The sequence below is a fragment of the Protobothrops mucrosquamatus genome, unplaced genomic scaffold (genome assembly GCF_001527695.2).
Source record: "Protobothrops mucrosquamatus isolate PMUCROS unplaced genomic scaffold, P.Mucros_1.0 scaffold3286, whole genome shotgun sequence".
Taxonomy (NCBI): Eukaryota; Metazoa; Chordata; class Lepidosauria; order Squamata; family Viperidae; genus Protobothrops; species Protobothrops mucrosquamatus.
Window position 1 is genome coordinate 150,613 of NW_015389277.1, and position 21,361 is coordinate 171,973.

General features: G+C 36.0%; 1 protein-coding gene across 1 annotated transcript in view; it reads left to right on the top strand.

Annotated features, from left to right (window-relative positions):
- Window positions 1-17,438, top strand: part of CWF19L2 (CWF19 like cell cycle control factor 2) — a 78,262-nt gene extending 60,824 nt beyond the window's left edge. Inside the window, exons 13-18 of the mRNA XM_015826765.1 lie at window positions 1,528-1,740; window positions 2,649-2,765; window positions 11,268-11,423; window positions 12,792-12,872; window positions 16,011-16,112; window positions 16,686-17,438. Of these exons, the coding sequence (XP_015682251.1) occupies window positions 1,528-1,740; window positions 2,649-2,765; window positions 11,268-11,423; window positions 12,792-12,872; window positions 16,011-16,112; window positions 16,686-16,826 (810 nt within the window). The 3' untranslated portion in view covers window positions 16,827-17,438. The remainder of the gene's footprint in view (window positions 1-1,527; window positions 1,741-2,648; window positions 2,766-11,267; window positions 11,424-12,791; window positions 12,873-16,010; window positions 16,113-16,685) is intronic.
- The last annotated feature ends 3,923 nt before the right edge of the window (window positions 17,439-21,361 follow it).

A 21,361-nucleotide genomic window follows, 5' to 3' on the forward strand; every position in this document is an offset into this window, starting at 1 on the left:
GAAAAAAATACAGAAACCATTCTGTGTATGATATATTGTCAAGACTTTAAAATTGTTTTATATTAACTTTCCGTGTCACTGAGTGTTATGCTGTCAGTATATATTAAAAGATAGTGACTTGTGGAATTTTAAATGACCCCAGAATTAAACTTAAAAAAAAACGCTACTTAAAAAATCAGTTCATGAAATTACAAGCTTAGCTTCATAAATACTTTAGATTACCACACAGTAACAAAAATAGTTTTTTGTTTTATAAAAGGACCAATTTACTATAGTGATTAATTAAGGCATCAAGATAGAAACTGAAAGATTGTGAGTTCTTGTCCCATCTTGGGCATGAAGCCAGCTGGGTGGCCTCCTCAAGAGGAGAGGGGGCTGTGAATGCCAGACACCAAAAGAAAAAGATTTCCTATTTCAAATCTATAGGATGATTCTAATAACATAACAGAGTTTGGCCTTGTATATCCCTATATAAATTTGATTTAATAGATTCCACTCATCTAAGAACTCATTTTTCTTTTTTTAATTTTTTTTTTAATTTTTTATTTTTTAAAACAACAAAACATAACACACATACACACACAGTGTATACTCCTCCTTTTTTTAACAGCAATTTCGTAATGGTAAGCTTCTATTATTTACATTTCCCTCCCTTATTCTTCTTTAGATATATTTGTCCTTGTTGTCCCGTTGTTTCTTGTTTACATTTTTCTTCCTTCATACTATACCTCATACTAAAAATAATACATATTATTATTACTATACATTATTATACACACATTTTCCACTTTTGACCTTTCCACATTTATTCTCCTTTATTATTTCTAGTCTCCAACCAATCATACCACTTATTCCATATTAGATAGTACTCTGTATCTTCCTTTTATTTTATATCTTTTGTTAATTTGTTCATCTCAGCACAATCCAGGATTTTTCTTATCACTTCTTCCTTTAATGGTATATTCTCATTTTTCCATACCTGGAGCAGCTATCATGACTGTTGCTTAACCAGTTGCTGCTGTTGTCATTACTTGAAATTTGCATTATCCCAAATTCTTCATCTAATGAAGATTACAAGAATAAAGACAAGCTATGGGCTTTATTCAGTGGCAGCAACTCCCACTGATGAAAAGCAGGGTGCCTTAATAAAAATGAAATGAGATTTGGTTTTTATTAGGGCTGTGCAAATATCTCCAATAAAGCTTCACAGAGTTCACTGGTTGAAAAACACTCCTTTGAGCTTGGAAGCAATTACATCTTCCTGAAGATTCAGTATGACTGCTTTTGGAGTTTTCACATGTTGTCTTTGTATGTGAGTGCACATACAGCCATCTCATGGCAATCCCAGCATCGTCTGAGTACTTGGAGGTTGTGCACATAGCACCACTCCACTTTGTGCCTTTGCCCTTGGCAAAACACCACAGTGCTAGTTGTTACGTTTAGAGGTAGTGAGTGTATAGAAGTCATCAAATAAATTTTATAATCCAAGTTTAGTTTTCCAGCTCACTTGAACTATCTTTTGCTTAGTTTTCAGACAAAACTGATAGAGATTATTACACTCTGGATGACATGTTTGTTTCCAAAGCAGCGAAGAGAGAGGAAAGTGGAAAAGCGGACGAAAGGGAGAGAAACCAAGCAATCCGTGAGCATCAACGGCTTGCTGCATGCATGGAAAAATGCCCTCATTGTTTTGGTAGCTCTGAACTTCCTAAACACCTAATCATTGCAATTGGTAACAAGGTAAGGGAGCAGCATCGGTTATTTTGACATATAAATGGACGAACCAAAAGGAGGCGGCTTTTTGTGCATGATATTATGAAATTAAAATTAAGATTGCTTCTTATGACATGACTGATTGCTTTTGAATAACCCTGGCTCTTCCATTAAGAGGAAAAAACCTCTTCAAGGATGCAGCAAATAGGAATATGTCTTGAATGATAATAGTTAATCTTCAGTACTTCAGATTTGTTGATGACCTTCTTGCAATGATACACAAGTTCTGAATATTTAGGTGGCACAAGGAGAGTAAATAATTAGGAGGCCACAGCAGAGTTGAGTTGCAAGAGAAGAGTCATAGAGGAAAGGTGAAATTATAATTGGTAGAAAAAACAAAAGCACAAAGACAAACAAAGTCATTTGGATATTAAAAAAAACAATGGTTATAGTCTATCCTCCTTATAAAATGTATTTGGAATTAATTTCAAAGAGTTGAAAGAAACCATTTTAAGCCATCACATTCAATCTTCTGGTCCTTGCAGAAATCCAGCATCCTTGACGAATGACGTTCAGCCTGTGCTTGAATATATTCAATGAAGGGATTCCAGTCCAAATTAGATGATATGGCAATCTTTCGTATCTTTTCAGATTCTATATACAAACAAAACAACCTTATAGCTGAGAAATAATAATGTTTCCTGTTTTGCCACTTTTTCTCATCAGGAACCTGACCCATATATTCTATATGGATATATAAAACCGTGGAATATGGAAACTGTTTAGCAGATTCCCCAGTGCTGGAACTTTTAGTTCCTTTAAAATGAGAGTCCCTCTAAGCAAGTTTTATATCATGTCTAGTTTGACAAGAATGATTCATGGAAATCATAAGGTCAATATGCAATAATGATCAAACGTTGCATTTTCTTTTCTAGGTGTACTTATCCGTGCCAAGATACCAGTCTCTTACCGAAGGTCATTGCCTGATCATTCCTATGCAGCATTACACTGCTGCCACACTTCTAGATGAAGACATTTGGGAGGAAATTCAGGTGAGCTCAGCTTCTAGTTTGATCCAGCTTTTTATGATGTGCTGTAGGTATATCATGGTACCAAGCTTGATTTTGGTATGTACTTTACGCCAGAGGTCCCCAACCCCCGTGCCTTGGCCCAATTCTGGGCCGTAGCCTGTTTGGAACTGGGTTGCAGAAGTGGTGGGCAAACACGTGGGAAACTGCATTTGTGAAAGCGGCGCATGCACATGCTAAACCGTCTGCTCCCCCTTGCCACTTCCGGCGGTCCACCAAGCCAGAAAGGTTGGGGACCACTGCTTTACAGAACAGCTGATGTGCCCCTTTCTTCTGAATTTCTATGGATGACTAGTATTGTAATTCATATTCTGCCAAATTGTGGAATTAGTCCTTTGAATTATGAAAGTTTGGCAAGAAAAGTAATCTTACATTCTTAGGATTAAGAGTTTGTAGCCCACTAGATGAGGACTGCAAGTTTAGACATTCCTTGAGAGCTGTGTATAAAGTGTCGTTATCTCTTCTAGAAGAAGAGAGAAAACATAGTAAATAAAACATAAATATGGTCTGTAAAATATGTAGTGTGTCTGTTTTCTTCCAAAATGCTTTTGATAAAAAAAAAAGTATTTTACTGGAGTTTTTCAGACTTCTGTGAAGACCAGTTTTCTCAAAAGAAATCACAATGCATTTGTTGACAATCTCACTGTTACTGAAATAAAAATGTTTCAAAATTTAAATCTTTCAGTTTAAGGCCTTGGCAAAACAAGCCACAATGATAACCTTGCTAATGATGATTTGTAATAGTTCTAGGGACCAAGTCAGATATTTATTTTTATTGAACTTAAAAAATAGACAGTTTATCTTTGGAGATAATATTTATTTGGGATGATTAATGGTGTTTACTAGAGATCATTTAAGCCCTTAAGAGCCTTCAAAGAATCCTCACATTCCTCAGATAGAGAAAACTGAAATTCAGTGAAAAGCTAAATATAAATACTCAAATATGGTAGCAATCCTTGAATATATACATATATACTGAAAGATCTATCCATTCCACCAAGGAAATTTTATCAAAGTTGTGTTACCAATTATGGATTCATTGAGCAAATGCATACTTTCATTGTTCTTATTGGGCTAAATAAGTGTTTAGATGTAAAAAACAAGCTATTCAATTTGCACACTGAAAAATTTTCAGTACAATATTCTATTGTCGGCTCAAATTAATTTGGGAAATATTTGATAGTGTGTGATATATCATGTCTTCCCTTTATCTGAGATGTTCCAAAGGGCTGGATTTTCACATGTGTGATGGTGGACTAGATAACCAAAAATGTATCTTTTGATTAAAATATTCTGTGATTTTAATTATTGGTTTCTCCTCCTCCCCCTCCTCCTCCTCTCCCTCCCCCTCCCTCCCTCTCCTTTGATTTGATCTTCAATTCAATTCAATTCACAATCTTAACAGTTCAAATCCTAACCAATGACCTAAGAGCTGTTAAAGTAATGTGCCAGTTGCTAAGAGCCCAAATTTTGATGACATGATGTGACTGTATGTTGCTGCAATGGTTGTAAGTGTGAGGATGGTTGTAAGTCGAGGACCACCTGTATTGTACTATTTTTTGCTTTATTTTGGCGTAGTCATTCTACTTCTATTTTCAAGTCTTTATATTTTGTGATTTTCTCCAGTTGTTTCTCTTCTATTCTGCTGTTTCCAGGTATTGCAATGTCTCCTATTCAGCCTTTTTTTTTGTCTTTCTTATCAACAATTGTTAACTCTGGGGTGTTCATTTTCTATTACTTTGTCTATTTTGTGGTCCCACCAGCCCCTGCTTGCAGGCAAGTGATATTCCAATGCACCATTGTTTCTTCTTTATCATGTTTCTAATCAGTCTGTTTGATCTTGTTGCAGCACCTAAATAAGTGTTCCACTATTTCTTCGGCTTTACACACATATACAGAAAAATATGAAATTACAGTTGCCAGTTCTTTAGCTGATATTGGCCTTCCTGTAGACAGGGGTAGTCAACCTTGGCTCTTTTATTACTCGTGGACTTCAATTCCACAGCTGGCTCAGGAATTCTGGGAGTTGAAGTCCACGAGTCATAAAAGAGCCAAGGTTGACTATCCCTGCAGGATGTTCTAACTTATTGGCACGTAATATATGTGCAGATCCAAGCAGTGTGGCCTTTTTAATTGACAGATGGAAATTTTGTCAATGCACAGGTTTTGTAAGTGCTATCCAACATATTTTGGTATGGCACTAGGGGTACCAATAGTATAACCAGGGGTGCCCCTGGTGCCATGCCAAAATATCTTGGACAGCACTTACAAAATGATTATTGGCACGGCCATGGCTGGGTTATGACATAATATTTCAATTTGCAGATCAATGCGAATGCAATCCTATATTAAGTTATCCATCCCCAGTGTAGAGAGAGTACTGAATAATTTCATAAAACTGGGAATCCTGAGCATTTCTCTCAAATCCCTGTTCATCCTTCGCCTCTGTTGCTTGAAACGGACACATTTACTTGGCACAGAAACTGGACACGTAACTATTTAATCTTTATTAGCTTGCTGTTAATAAAGCCTGGTTTTGTCAGCTGCAATATTCAAGAACCATATTATTTACAAAATAAAGATCTTTTAAAATCACCTCTTGTACTCGGATTGCCCAACAGATTCTAATGTATTTCAGACAATAAGAAAGGCAGTGGGGTTTTTTTTTTCTTTAGTTGTAGTCAAACAAATAGGAAAAGCAATATTAAAAATGGGTGTCAGACATATCCTTTGGAATGCTGCCATTATTGATTTCAGTCTGAAATATATGAAGTTTGCAGTTGAGCCATAAACAATTGCACTCTGATCACAGGTATGAAATACAAAATCTCAGAGAAGGTTTAATGAAATCTATAACAAGTGAGGGCTATTGGATCTCGGTTGCAGAAATCCCGATGATCACTCTGTAGCAGGAAAGAAATATAAAATAGCCTTTTGTCTCGCCTTCAAAAGGTCATCCAGATTTTTTAAGCTCAGAGCTGATAGTCCTAGCAAAGGCCTTTGCCTCAGAGCTGAGCCGAGCCGANCGTGGGTCCAGGAGGACCCCCAAGTTGCGAACCCTCTCCGAGGGGGCCAGGGTTTCGCCCCCTATCGTCAGCGATGGAATCAGCTGACCATACCTGGGAGCCGGCAGCCACAACCACTCAGTCTTGGAAGGGTTGAGCCTGAGTCTGTTTCTCCCCATCCAGACCCGTACGGCCTCCAGACACCGGGCCATCACGTCAATTTGTAATAGTTCTAGGGACCAAGTCAGATATTTATTTTTATTGAACTTAAAAAATAGACAGTTTATCTTTGGAGATAATATTTATTTGGGATGATTAATGGTTTTTACTAGAGATCATTTAAGCCCTTAAGAGCCTTCAAAGAATCCTCACATTCCTCAGATAGAGAAAACTGAAATTCAGTGAAAAGCTAAATATAAATACTCAAATATGGTAGCAATCCTTGAATATATACATATATACTGAAAGATCTATCCATTCCACCAAGGAAATTTTATCAAAGTTGTGTTACCAATTATGGATTCATTGAGCAAATGCATACTTTCATTGTTCTTATTGGGCTAAAGAAGTGTTTAGATGTAAAAAACAAGCTATTCAATTTGCACACTGAAAAATTTTCAGTACAATATTCTATTGTCAGCTCAAATTAATTTGGGAAATATTTGATAGTGTGTGGTGTATCATGTCTTCCCTTTATCTGAGATGTTCCAAAGGGCTGGATTTTCACATGTGTGATGGTGGACTAGATAACCAAAAATGTATCTTTTGATTAAAATATTCTGTGATTTTAATTATTGGTTTCTCCTCCTCCCCCTCCTCCTCCTCTCCCTCCCCCTCCCTCCCTCTCCTTTGATTTGATCTTCAATTCAATTCAATTCACAATCTTAACAGTTCAAATCCTAACCAATGACGTAAGAGCTGTTAAGATAACGTGCCAGTTGCTAAGAGCCCAAATTTTGATGACATGATGTAACTGTATGTTGCTGCGATGGTTGTAAGTGTGAGGATGGTTGTAAGTCGAGGACCACCTGTATTGTACTATTTTTTTGCTTTATTTTGGCGTAGTCATTCTACTTCTATTTTCAAGTCTTTATATTTTGTGATTTTCTCCAGTTGTTTCTCTTCTATTCTGCTGTTTCCAGGCATTGCAATGTCTCCTATCCAGCCTTTTTTTTTTGTCTTTCTTATCAACAATTGTTAACTCTGGGGTGTTCATTTTCTATTACTTTGTCTATTTTGTGGTCCCACCAGTCCCTGCTTGCAGGCAAGTGATATTCCAATGCACCATTGTTGCTTCTTTGTCATGTTTCTAATCAGTCTGTTTGATCTTGTTGCAGCACCTAAATAAATGTTCCACTATTTCTTCGGCTTTACACACATATACAGAAAAATATGAAATTACAGTTGCCAGTTCTTTAGCTGATATTGGCCTTCCTGTAGAACAGGGGTAGTCAGCCTTGGCTCTTTTATGACTCGTGTGTAATACGAGTCTGTGCTGGCTCAGGAATTCTGGGAGTTGAAGTCCACGAGTCATAAAAGAGCCAAGGTTGACTACTCCTGCAGGATGTTCTAACTTATTGGCACGTAATATATGTGCAGATCCAAGCAGTGTGGCCTTTTTAATTGACAGATGGAAATTTTGTCAATGCACAGGTTTTGTAAGTGCTATCCAACATATTTTGGTATGGCACTAGGGGTGCCAATAGTATAACCAGGGGTGCCCCTGGTGCCATGCCAAAATATCTTGGACAGCACTTACAAAATGATTATTGGCACAGCCATGGCTGGGTTATGTCATAATATTTCAATTTCCAGATCAATGCGAATGCAATCCTATATTAAGTTATCCATCCCCAGTGTAGAGAGAGTACTGAATAATTTCATAAAACTGGGAATCCTGAGCATTTCTCTCAAATCCCTGTTCATCCTTCGCCTCTGTTGCTTGAAACGGACACATTTACTTGGCACAGAAACTGGACATGTAACTATTTAATCTTTATTAGCTTGCTGTTAATAAAGCCTGGTTTTGTCAGCTGCAATATTCAACAACCATATTATTTACAAAATAAAGATCTTTTAAAATCACCTCTTGTACTCGGCTTGCCCAACAGATTCTAATGTATTGCAGACAATAAGAAAGACAGTGGGGTTTTTTTTTCTCTTTAGTTGTAGTCAAACAAATAGGAAAAGCAATATTAAAAATGGGTGTCAGACATATCCTTTGGAATGCTGCCATTATTGATTTCAGTCTGAAATATATGAAGTTTGCAGTTGAGCCATAAACAATTGCACTCTGATCACAGGTATGAAATACAACATCTCAGAGAAGGTTTAATGAAATCTATAACAAGTGAGGGCTATTGGATCTCGGTTGCAGAAATCCCGATGATCACTCTGTAGCAGGAAAGAAATATAAAATAGCCTTTTGTCTCGCCTTCAAAAGGTCATCCAGATTTTTTAAGCTCAGAGCTGATAGTCCTAGCAAAGGCCTTTGCCTCAGAGCTGAGCCGAGCCGAGCCATGTCTTTTGGAAAGTCAAGCTTTACTCTTTGATCTATTTTAATCTTAAGTCTCTTGTTCCATCAGTCATGTTATGCTGTGGATTTTGTCAGTTTCCCAAGGGAGAAACTTGGCTTGTGTGACATTGATGCTGGTAAATTGGGAGATGTAATGTTTGTTGTTCTTACTCTTGCTGTCTCTGTGTTCCCAGACATGGCAGATAAGGCTACAGGGAAGGGAAATTGGTAAAAATTAAAAATTACACTGGTTGGTCTCTGCTGCACTGAGTGTACTTCTCTTTGGAAATGACATTTTGGGAGGCAGGATTTCTTGTTTCCAGTTTTGTTCTTAAGTTCAAAAATATTGACAGGACGCTCTGATTTAAAATATTACTCTATGGCTAATGTTACTGGGCTTTTCAGGTGAACATTGATCCCTTTGCCAAGCAATTTTAGGTCATTAATTTAGTCATTATGATGGATGCTTTATTCTCGGCTGCTATGTATTTTAATATTTGTATTATTTTAATTGTCTTTATTCTTTAAGTTTTGTTTGTTGCTCAGAGTCATTTGGTGAGGTGGCAGCCATACAAAATACATAAACAAAATACATAAGTAACAACTTTTAGTAGTCTCTGGGAATCTAGGCAACTTCAGCTTTGCTAACTTCAAGCAACATTTATAAAACTATCAAAATTGTCTCCCAAATCTTCTATAGAATTAAACCTGGTACTTGTTACTATAGTGCTGGATGATAACCTAGCCTCGTTCTAGTAACTGCTGTGACAAAGCAGAATTTTAAATGGTTCTCGAAGATGCTGGCTAGGGGGTTGTTTCTGTTTATTTTGCATTTAATTGTCTGCAACAACCTTGAGGCTGATCAGAATTCTCAAGACAAAGCACAGTGAAACAAAAATCTGAAATGGAAGTTTGTTGGCTGTCTTCAGATTTTCTCCAAATATTTTTTTTGCAGAGATTTGCCTTGACGTATAGTCTAAACCAGTGGTTCTCAACCTGTGGGTCGGGACCCCATTTGGGGTCGATCGACCACTTCATGGGGGTCGCCAAGTAAGGCTGTCCGCCATTTTTTTGTCTGCCATTTTTTTTGTCCGACATTTTTTTCCCCTTTTCCAGCGGGTGCCTTACCTCCCTTGGGCTGGACCAGCTGGTGGTCGGCCTGCTCCGTCTCTGCCGCTTGCCAGCTACGCCTCGGCCGGCGCAAGGGGCAGAACCACGCATGTGCGGCGCTCCCGGGCAGGGAAAGTCCTCGACTTACGACCGGTTGGGTAGTCCTCGACTTACGACCGGTTTAGTCCTCGACTTATGACCGGTTTAGTCCTCGACTTACGACCAGTTGGGGTCGCGGCATTAAAAAGGTTGAGAACCACTGGTCTAAACTTTGCCTCAGTCTCCTTTTTAAAGCATGCCTTACTTAGGTTTTTGTCGTATTTTGTTTTCTTTCAACACTGCCACTAACACTGTATTACTTTACTGGAGCACCAAGCATCTTGGCAGCCAGCATCAGGCTATTAAATTATTTGGTTTGTCATTGTTTCTGGTGCTTTGTGAAAACAAAAGATCTGGTACCTTTCATCCTGGGATTCTTGTGACCATAACTTACGGCAGAACATATGCAAGTCCTAGATTCAAACTGGCACCTCTAGACAATAATAGTTCAAATAACAAATAATGGATGTCAGGGGGAACTCTGCATAAGCCTCTGGAGCATTTCTGCCCTTCAAACTATGTAATGTTTTTCTGGAAGGACAAGTGGTCTGATTTATTATAAGGCAGTTCAGAAAGTTACATAATTGTTAGCAAGAAAATAATGCAACCTTCTGTGGTTAGGCTGCCATTATCAGATGTACTAGTATTTGATTTTTTTTATAAGAATGTACTGCTTTTCATTTTTTCTTTTATTCTGTATGGATGTTTGGCCTAAGTAGCAAATGCAAAAAGTTTCATTTGCTTCTCCTTGCATATCTGGTATTACACAATAAATAGTTGCTTTCATAATTAAATAATAAAGTTTGAAACTGTATTTCATGAGTTAGTATAGTACGTTTCCTCATCTTACTTGGCTTATTTATATTATGAAATGTGAGTTTTATAATATATGATGCTGTACAATCGGCCAGTGATTCAAGCAGATACAGACTTATGGTTATTATTTTGAAGACCTCAAGTTCTCAGCACTTTCATCTTCTTTATTGAATATTATTACAACATTTCAAGTTTGGGTTATAGACTCATCTTTCATTTAATGGAAATCTGGACTGTGATTTCCGCCTTTTCCGTTTATTTCTAAAAAGTCCCAGTTTCCAAACACCAGGGCAGATACAAACTGATTCTCTCCATAATGATTTGTGACATCCCATCCTATGTAGGAGAATGAGTGAACGTGAACAAAGGTCAAGTCTGTTACAGTTAACAGGTTGGATAAACTTCTGCCGAACAGAGATGAGAGATGATTGCTTTTCTTTAAGGGAGTCTTATTATAGCACTTAAAGGTCAATAAAGCCTGATGAAAATATCACATTTTGACAAATTATGTAAATGGAAGGCAGAGTGGAAGAATGGTGGCATTTGGAGTCAGTATAAGACAAGAGATTAACCTCTGTATAAATGTGCCTAAAAGGACCTCCTGTTGTTTCTACCTTCATTTATGTTACCCAATAAATGAACTGCAGTATGGCTTTCCTTTGACATATAAGAAGACTCTCTGCATCAAGGGAATCCACAAGAAGATCCTCTTGACATTCTGCATATTGTATAAATATTTAAAATTATCCAGTATGTTCAATTATCAGTTTGTTATATCTTATTTTGCATGCAACAAGATGAACCTTCTCAGTTCACTGCAGACATTTACGGAGTCACATTGCCTAAAAATGTTAAGGTTGGGAACTGTTTTCTTCTCTCTCACACGCTTCCTCCCCTCCATCCCACTTTTTCTTGTACCAGATATTCAGAAAAACCTTGGTAAAGATGTTTGAAGATGAAGAATTGGATTGTGTCTTTTTGGAGACAAATTTAAGTATAAGCAAACAATATCACATGGTATATGAATGTATTCCTCTCCCAAAGGAAGTGGGGGATATGGCACCCATCTATTTCAAGGTAACTTTTTTTTTTATCATCTTTGGTTTTCTTTCAGTCCTAAAGCAATGTTGTTGTTGTTGTTAGTTGCAAAGTCGTGTCCAACTCATCGCGACCCCATGGACAACGTTCCTCCAGGTCTTCCTGTCCTCTACCATCTTCTGGAGTCCATTTAAGCTCACTCCTACTGCTAAAGCAATAGTAACCCTAAAATGAATTGTATGAAATTACTCATGATAATATTGAATTCAGGTTCTTAAATGATTTGTTTTTATAAGAAAGTTAGCCAAAACTAGTATAGGCATATCTCATTTTATCGTACTTCCCTTTATTGTACTTCACAGAAACTATATTTATTTATTTATTTTCAAGACCTTCCACCAGCAAAAAGATTATGGCTCGCTGATGATAATTAGCATTTTTTTTGGGCAATATAGTATTTTTAAAGTATACCACTACCTGGAAATAGTCAAATTGAACTAGCTGTGGAGTTGGTATTATCTGCTTTGGTCCACTTCCCAGGACAGAGATGAAAAGCAAACTTTTTTTTTTCATGAATGAGACCCACCAGCAGAAGTGAAATATAGGATGTTTTAAAATGGAAACCAAATTTTTCTAAAGATGGTTGCTTTGGTTATATTTGTCCAAACAGACGTGTTGAACCCACAATGCCTTTATATACTGTGTATTTTGAAGCAGTTTAAACTGCATGTAAAGATATTAATAAATATGGGAGCTTTTACTGACATTATGATTCTTTGGCCTGAATTTTTTTTTTTGAGATGATAGTAGTGGTGCTGAGTGTGAGTGTGTATACACATACAGTAAGTAGAGTTCACATAATTGTCACAATTACTAAGGACCAATAGCATTTATAATTCCATAAAGTGAACCTTCTTATTTTGAAACCATTTATGTCAGATTAAAGTTAAAATGCAGTTCTGAAACTGTAAAATAAAAAGAGAAAGGTACAGTTATTACTACATCAGTCTTCATTATGCTTTAATCTAATACATAAATTGAATTATATATTTAATATGTACAAATGAAATTTCTGAGAGCCCGTTTGGTGTAGTGGTTAAGGTATCAAGCTAGAAATCAGGACACTGTCAGGCACAAAGCCAGTTGGGGTGACCTTGGCCCAGTTATTTTCTCACACTGCTATGGAAGAGGCAGTGGCAAACCACTTCTGTAAAACCTTGCTAAAAAAAACCTGTAGTCTCTGAGAATCTGACACAATTGAACGGGGAAAAAAAAAAAGAACCTGCAGTCTCCCTTCTGATCGCAATTTGGGGAATTGGGAGAGGTCCAAATAGAATTCTACTTTATGTCACACTTTGTCATTTTGTGGAAGTTTTATATATTCTTGCAATATTTTTTTTCCCCTAGAAAGCTATAATGGAATCAGATGAAGAGTGGGCCATGAATAAAAAGCTAATTAATCTAGGTTCAAAAGATGTTCGTAAATCGGTATGTATTCCAAGCTCGTCTCTTGTAATGCAAAGCTGATTTCTACATGGGAATGTGAGCAATGCTTTAAAAGACAGTGTTTTTATATATATATAAAAAGACTACATAGAAAAATACATTAAATTAAATTGATGAAAAAAAACAAATCTGAATTCCAAGGCTAAATCTAACCGTAGTAACTTGTATATTTCAATGAAACTCTTGAAATGGGAATACTTTTTAATTATCTTGTAAGTTCTTGAAGGTATCGGCTTTATTGGCAGATTTTCACTGTTTCAATTCCATGTGTCTTACGTATGTAATTACTCTATCGAGTCCCAACAAGTTCACTAAGAGTTTAGAGAAAGATGTATGGCTTTGATTATGGGAACTTGAATTGGGTTATATGCTATATGTTGAAATAATTTAAAATTTTCTAGCTGAAATTTTCAGATATATAGTTTGTTTCCTTCAGAAGAATTGGGAAGAAAGGCTATTTTATTTAACTTTATTATCCTGTCTTTCTTCCGGGGGTTCAGTGCTGCTTATATAGAGAACATCTTTCATTTTTATTTTCTAAATAGCTACTCTGTGAGGTATTTGGGATCAAGAAATAATGATTAGCCCAAAGTCACTTACTTAGCTTCCATGGTGGAGACTGGCCTTGAATCTTTAACTTTTCAAAGCCTCTTTAACTTCCTAACCTTTAAATCTATAACCTCTAATTTCAACTTGGTTTTAATTCAGTTTTAACTCTGTTTTTACATTGCTATATGTTTTTTATTTGTAAACTGTCCAAGTCACTTAGGTGAGATGGGCAATGTAGAAATTGGATAAATAAATCTAGTCCAAACACCTAAACCACTATGTTGGGAGTTCATTATGTAGGGAAATCTAATTACTAGATCCATGGCAATCTGTCAATTGAAATGTCTCATCCAGTGTTTGTACAGACCTAGCAGCTATTATTTATCTTTCTGTAGCTCCTAATTCATAGTTCTTCTTCAGGGCAACTAAATATTCAGAAGTCTCCAAAATCAATCAGTCATATTCTCTCCCCCCCCCTCTCCCTCCCTCCCTCTCCTTCTCTCCCTCTCTCCATATACAATGGCCTTGAGGTTTTGAGAAAATAGAAGAAGATTCTAAATCAAACATAGAGCAGACTTTCTAGTTCAGGATTAGACAACATTTTGTAATTTTGAAAGCATGTCACAGATACTTTTACATGCACAGAACTTGCCTATTTACAACAAGCCCTCATAGCTGACAGGTCTGCCAAAAAGCCACCTGTTTATTAGCAGGCCAGTTAATGAGGTTGCCACCCTGAATCATTGTGTTACAAGCCATAGAATGCTCTTCTCTCATTCCAGCATAACTTTATCTTTTTTTTCCTGTGCTGATTTTATTTTTATAATATTTTATGTTGGTCACAAAAACATCATTAAACTTCATTAAAAATAATACTAGAGATGTTTTCCTTTGCAGTGTGTCTTTATTTCTATTGTTATCTTTCATACTAAGCAACCTTAGGCTGGGAAAGGAGCAATTAATAATATCACAGAAATTAAAGGTACAAGATTAAGATAGGCAAAAATGTTACTTATTCCCAATTTAGTATATAGAGTCCTATCTACTGCCAATTTTTAAAAATATTTTTATTAGCATGTTCTCCTGTGTTATTTGACTTTATATAGAAGAAAAATGGGTGAGTTATGAAATGGGTTATTTAACACTGTTCTCTTAAATCATAAAAGCATGTAGTAATGGTAGGGTCATTTATTTTCAGAATAAAAAGTAAAGTATCAACCTTCATTTCATTTTATAGTTGCAGAACTAAATTTCAGGGGTTAATGCTTGTACCGTAAAATCATTTGTGTTTCTTTTTTCTTTGTTTGATATTCCCATTTACTTTCTCTGGTTATTCTTCAACATTGAATTGACTATGGAAAGGTGAATTTTGCAAAGCAAATTTAAACTCAAGGTTTGGGAAAAAAATAAAGGCATGGTAACATGTTTAGCTAACATAGCTTTAAAATAGAAGCACATGTCTTTTATTTGTACAGCAATGGGAGTGTGTGCTTAAAAGTGTTGATGAATTCTTAGAACACCCTCCCCAGATTATTGATATCATTAAGCCTGCTTTAAAAATAAATATTGGATGTTTGCACTGCTTGAGAATACAGGATGGCCATAGATAAGACATCCTGTATTTTTGAAATAGGTAGAGGTTCAGAAGTACTCCTCAAGAATTAGTCAACCTTTATTTGCTGTTGGTTCCCATTATTTTCTGAAATACTCTGGAATTGTATTATAATTCTAGACAACTTTTTTTTTTTAATTTGTCTGATGAAAGCTCTGATGAGAGACCATGTGAGAACAATTTGCCCATTGGGGGTTTCTTCCACCATGTCTCCCATTTGTCATGGATTGTTAAGGAGATCAAGCCCACAGTGCAAAATTTTAGCTTTAGCAAACTAGGCTGGAATCTCTATCCTACATTGACCTCTTTCCACTCACAGGTTTTATCAGAGAGTCCAACATTTTTGCTTACCTGACTCCATCAAAGAATAGTTGGAATGCAGGCCAAACACAGCTATATAGAACACTATGTGCAATAAAGAACATTTAAAAACAATATTCCAAAAATATATAGTATTTTAAATGTTTATATGACAAATTATGTTTTTATGGACAAAACCCAATGCTTCTCTGGCATCCCATGCAAACTCATAAAAAGCCCTGCCCATTTGGGATTTAGCTTGAGTAAATTTGGAAACTTTAGAATTTTGGAAACAGCTTTGGAGGAAAGGACTACGAGAAAATTTTGAAGACCAGAGGAAGAAAGTGTTGCATTTTGCATGCTGATATATTTGATCCTGAAAAGTTAACAAACCATCACAATCTACGAAATTCCTTTTATGGAAAAACTCCTGCTGAAAATAGTAAACATGTTTTATAAAGTGAATACTGGAAGGGATAATAATATCTTAAGGAAGGCAAAAAATGGATAGAAGCTAAGATATTTGAGTGATGTATAAATCAGGTAAATAAATAAGCCAGCCATCAATTTAAACATTTTAAGGATTTGGAACTGAATATGTTTGAATGAAATAACTAACGCGTTGTCTGATTTTTGTTTTGTTTTGTTTTTGTATTTAGGTGCCAAAAGGTTTGCCTTACTTCTGTGTAGATTTTGGCCTCCAAGATGGTTTCGCTCACGTCATTGAAAATCAATACAAGTTCCCTCATTACTTCGGAAAGGTATTAAAATGTTCAGTTTCTGTTTCGTAAGATTAGTGTTTCCTATGTATTTACTTAAGATATTTGCTGTATATATGGGCCAAGAGGACCACACCCCACAGTTCTATAACTATATTCTTCAGAATTACCTGAGGATACAAACATTGTTTCTTGTATCTGGGGTTTAATTGGTTGTTAAAGCATTGGAGCAAAGTGAAAATTGTTGATAAGTATTTCCTTAAAATAATTTTTTTTTAATATGGGTTTGTTATTTTTTTAAAAAAAGCTAATATATTCTATTCCTACAAGCGTCAGGAATAGATTCATAGAATAACTCCAGGTATGTTACCTAGTTCTGCAGGTGATGAACTGGGAATTATTTTAGTTCAAATCTATATTCCACCCCCAGTTTCCCATGGCCTTTGGGAGATCTAGCATGCATAAAACATTTTAATGTGGTAGCCAGTTAGATGACTCATCTCTTCTTAACATGAAAAGCTAGAATGATTTTCTTCTGCTTGACACTCTGTTCGAACAGGTGTGGGTTTTTCTGGTTATTTTAAGAAAAATAATATTCTTTCCTTTTTTTGAAAGGAAATAATTGGTGGCATGCTAGATTTGGAACCACGGCTTTGGAGGAAAGGACTACGAGAAAACTTTGAAGACCAGAGGAAGAAAGTGTTGCATTTTGCTCAGAAGTGGAAATTGTATGACTTCACTAAAAGTAAAGAATGAAAATATACTGCGGATGCTGATATTTTCGATCCTGAAAAAGTTAACGAACCATCACAATCTACGAAAGTCCTTTTATGGAAAAACTCCTGCTGAAAATAGTAAACATGTTTTATAAAGTGAATACTGGAAGGGATAATAATACCTTAAGGAAGACAAAAAATGGATAGAAGCTAAGATATTTGAGTCATGTATAAATCATGTCCAATGTACAATATGTAGATATGTGTTTGAAGAAAATGTGAAGCCCTTATTTTAATGGATATTGAGTGTATCTTGTTAGCAATATTCCTGCCATGTATTCTTTAATATTTCTCTGTTTTACATTATATATAAGCCTAACTTGTCTTGATAAATGATACCATAATAAATGATAATGGGTTTTTTAAATATTGAAAATGGTGACATTTTTAATGCAAAACATTTATAATTTTAAAAATATTCTGTTTAAGTGTTGACCATTTGAGAAGGTTTAGTCTGAGGCGCACAATTGCAGTTTAAAAGAAAACTGATGTAATGTAAATTCAAAATAACTTTTGAATAAATATATCCCAACCCTTAAACACAAAGGAAGACAATATTTCTAAAGTACTGTTTCTTAAAAATGTGAAGATTACTAAAGATTTGTGTTTACATTTGTATGGAATCTTGTTTCCTATTTTTTTTAAACAAATAAGGGAGTAATTGTTAAAAGTAGCATTTTCTCTCCTAAAATGGACCCATAATCCCAGACTTTTAGAAAGATTATTGTATGATAGTATAAAAGCATAATGAATGGTTGAGGGAGCTAGGTAATGTCTAGCCTATTGAAGAAAAGGATTAGGGGGGACATGATAACTGTCCTCCAGTACTTGAGGGGCTGTCACAGAGAGGAAGGGATTGACTCATTCTCCAAAGCACCAGAGGACAAGAAAAGAAAGCTTGTTAAAGAGAGATACAACTTAGAAGTAAGAAGAAATTTTCTAACAATGAGAACAGCTAATCAATAGAATACAAGTAGTTTCAAATTACTATCACAATTGAGCCCAAAATTTATGTTGCTAGGTGAAACATTTGTTAGTGAGTTTTGCCCCATTTTTTATGACTTTTCTTGCCACAATTATTAAGTCAATCATTGGAGTTGTTAAGTTAGTAACACGATTGCTAACTGAATCTGGGTTCCTCATTGATTTTGCTTGTCAGAAGGTCGCAAAAAGTGATTACATGATCCCAGGACACTGCAACCGTCATAAATATGAGTCAGTTGCTAAGGCTGACTGAGGAATTCTGAGAGTTGAAGTCCACAAGTCTTAAAGTTGCCAAGTTTGAAGACCCCTGTTCTATTGTATAATCAGTCTGCATTAAATAATCATCTGAGCTCAAATACATTGCGTCTTCATTTACATTAAATTTGGCCTATACACTGGCTACAGTCTGATGATTTGCAGTTTTTCTCCTTTTTTATGAAATTTATGTCTGTACTAGGAAAATCTGGACTGGAAATGGAAAGTTACTTTTCCATCATGTAACTGAACAGCCATTGCCCAAGGCATTCACTAATCAAAGTACCAGATGAATAAGCAGTTAACCTAACTCTAAATAAATATATACTAGACCCTCAATTTTGCACAAGCAAACACAGTCAATGGACTTTAGATGAAACAGATAAAATCTGAATGTGGAATGTTTCTCCAAACAATGGATAATCCTCATTGTTTAGTAATAAATCTGGATAAAGCTAGTAAATTTTACATACATTCAGATTTAATGGCCATTTGACTTTAACAGATACCTGTTTCTCCTGCACACAACTGGTTCATAAAAGCAAGATTGTTACTATAGTATATATTAGTAGGGTCTGCTTCAAAAGCTTTAGTTCCTTTTCATTCCTATTTGGCTTTAAGGTTACATCCTGGTTGCCTTTAATGATGATATGAATTTACATTTTGAGTTTCACTGCACAAAAGTGAGTCACATTAGTTGTTCAATATGTACCAACTATATTTCTCCAGGAACTTAAGAGATAGATATTTCTTAGGTTCCTCCTGAAGATGTTGTTGTTGTATTTGGGCTTGGGATCCAGTGACTTTTACATAGAAAGTTTGTATTGTGTCTCTGTTATACCATCCAGTTTTTGATTGGTAAGCTTCCTCGTTTCACTGTTTTGTATATATGTACCCAGACATACTGCAAAGCTTTTCAGTGGGATGCATAATCTGATTTGATCTTAACATGTAATATTGAGCTCTAATATTTGGGATCTAAAGCAGTGATGGCGAACCTTTTAGAGACTGAGTGCCCAAACTGCAACCCAAAACCCACTTATGCAAAGTCGAGTGCCGGATGGGTGTGGCCAATTGGGTGGGCGTGGCTGCAGTGGTAACGGCAGACTGGGTGGGACTAAAAAGTTCAATCAATCAATTCCAACTTTGCAAGATCTTTTTTTTCCGCGAGAAGTTAAAATTGACTGATTGAACCTTTTTTTTTTGCACATGGCGGAGGCCTAAAGGTTTCATAAAACCCAGCTGACTGGGGCAACGGCACGCGTGCCTACAGAGAGGGCTCTGAGTGCCGCGTCTGGCACCCATGCCATAGGTTCGCCACCACTGGTCTAAAGTGCAAAAAACAAATTTATCCATCACATTTCTAAATGCCCTAAAAGATTTTAGATGCTTCAGAGATAATTGGCCTTAATTATGAACGGTATAAGATAACATTTCTGATGATGGACTCAGAGAATAGCAGGCCAATTCCTTGCACCGAATTTATTTTATTTAGCATATGGTTTATTATACCTGGATTTGCAATATATATTAACATTTTATCTAGATTAAAAAACACAATAAAATATAAATGTTAAAAAGATCTATATTCAATTACCAATGGCTAGGCCATCTATCCATTGACGCACAGCATCATTTATATCAGATACTGGATCGGTAAATGCTCTCAACTTACAACTGGTCACAATGTGATCTACAATTTGACATGGGATCCCATAGTTACACTAAGGAGTGAATACTATGCTCCATTTGTACAGAAAATCCTGGTAAGCGCCAAGTGAGGTGCAAATTTAATTAGACTTAAATTTAGACTGAAAGTATACCTAGATTTCAGTAAGGCATTTGACAAACTGTGTGTGTGTGTGTGTGTTTGTGTGTGTGTGTGTGTGTGTGTGTGTGGTTTGCCATTGCTCCCTTCCGAGAGTTGAAAGAGAGTCACTGGCTCAAAGTCACTCAAGTGACTTTTGGCCTAAGATGGAACTAGAACTTATGCTATCCCTATCAAATCTGGTGCTTCGATCACCACACTAAACTGACTTTCTCACACACCTTACTGAAACATTTTAGTTAAATACTTAGTTGTGGTAGTTTACATTGGTTAGTCCAGGGGTCAATGCCTTGAACAAAGTTAGAAAATATGTTAATTCAGGAATCAAGATAAATTTGGGAATGCAGCCACTGGCAAATACAAATGAGAGCAATAATGCATTCATATCTTGTTTACGGGTGTCCCAGATTCATCTAATTGACCAGTTTGGAATAGGATACTGGACAGACTTCGGGGAATTTGAATCTGCTTTGCCTTCTCTCCCATGATAGGACCCACCCCATATGAGCAGATGTGACAATAAAACCAATACTTCAATTAGTTAAGGAGAGGAAAAGTATTGGGTATGTTCATACAATGTCTTAAATTCATTACTGAATTAATTGCTTTTTGGGGTTTATAGAACATGCTGCACTGGGTTTGCATCACACTTTAAACCACAAAATTAATATCAAGATTGTGCTGCATGAATGCAATTGCTATGGGAAAAACTTAACTGAAATAAAGCTTGAAGGATAAGCTTGAATGTGTGGGAAAGTAAGCCTACTTTCCCAAAAGATATTTATAACAAATGCAAGGCAAATGTCATCAGATGCCCTTGATAAAGGAAGGGATTCAGTCTCCTACAGATTCATTGAAAGTGATGTGGGAGTTAAATTCACCTTATATTTCTTTTACCTCAGATGCTTAAAGGTATTCCTAGACTTTCTGTCTTGTTCTTCTTTCAGTTGTAGGTTATCCTAAGCTTTAAAATAGATGTGTGAATGTAAAAATGCCACTCTGAGAATTATAGTTGTGGGTAAGTAATCTCTTATTTCTTCTCTATCCACATGATGGAGACTTTTGAAGCTGCAGATCTGAAACCCTGCAGTAATTCTATTTTGAACTTCACTGCTTCTCAGGTGGGGCCTAAATAAGTCGTTAAAGCATAGTAATTGAACACAGCAGTCACTGATCCTGCAGTATCACCACAGGGCCTTCTGCCTGAATGGAGGAAAACTCCGGGACTATATATCCCTTACACTTAAAAATAACTATTTTAAACAATAAACACAATTCATCCTGAAGATTTGGAGCAGGGAACAGTAAATTAAGAAGACAGTACAAAATAACTAAAGCATAACAAACTGAACAGCAGCCCATCAGAACTGATTCTATAAAACTCATCCAAATAAATTGACCTTCCAATGTCTTAATACATCCTTCTGTTTTATATTTTCTATTGATCC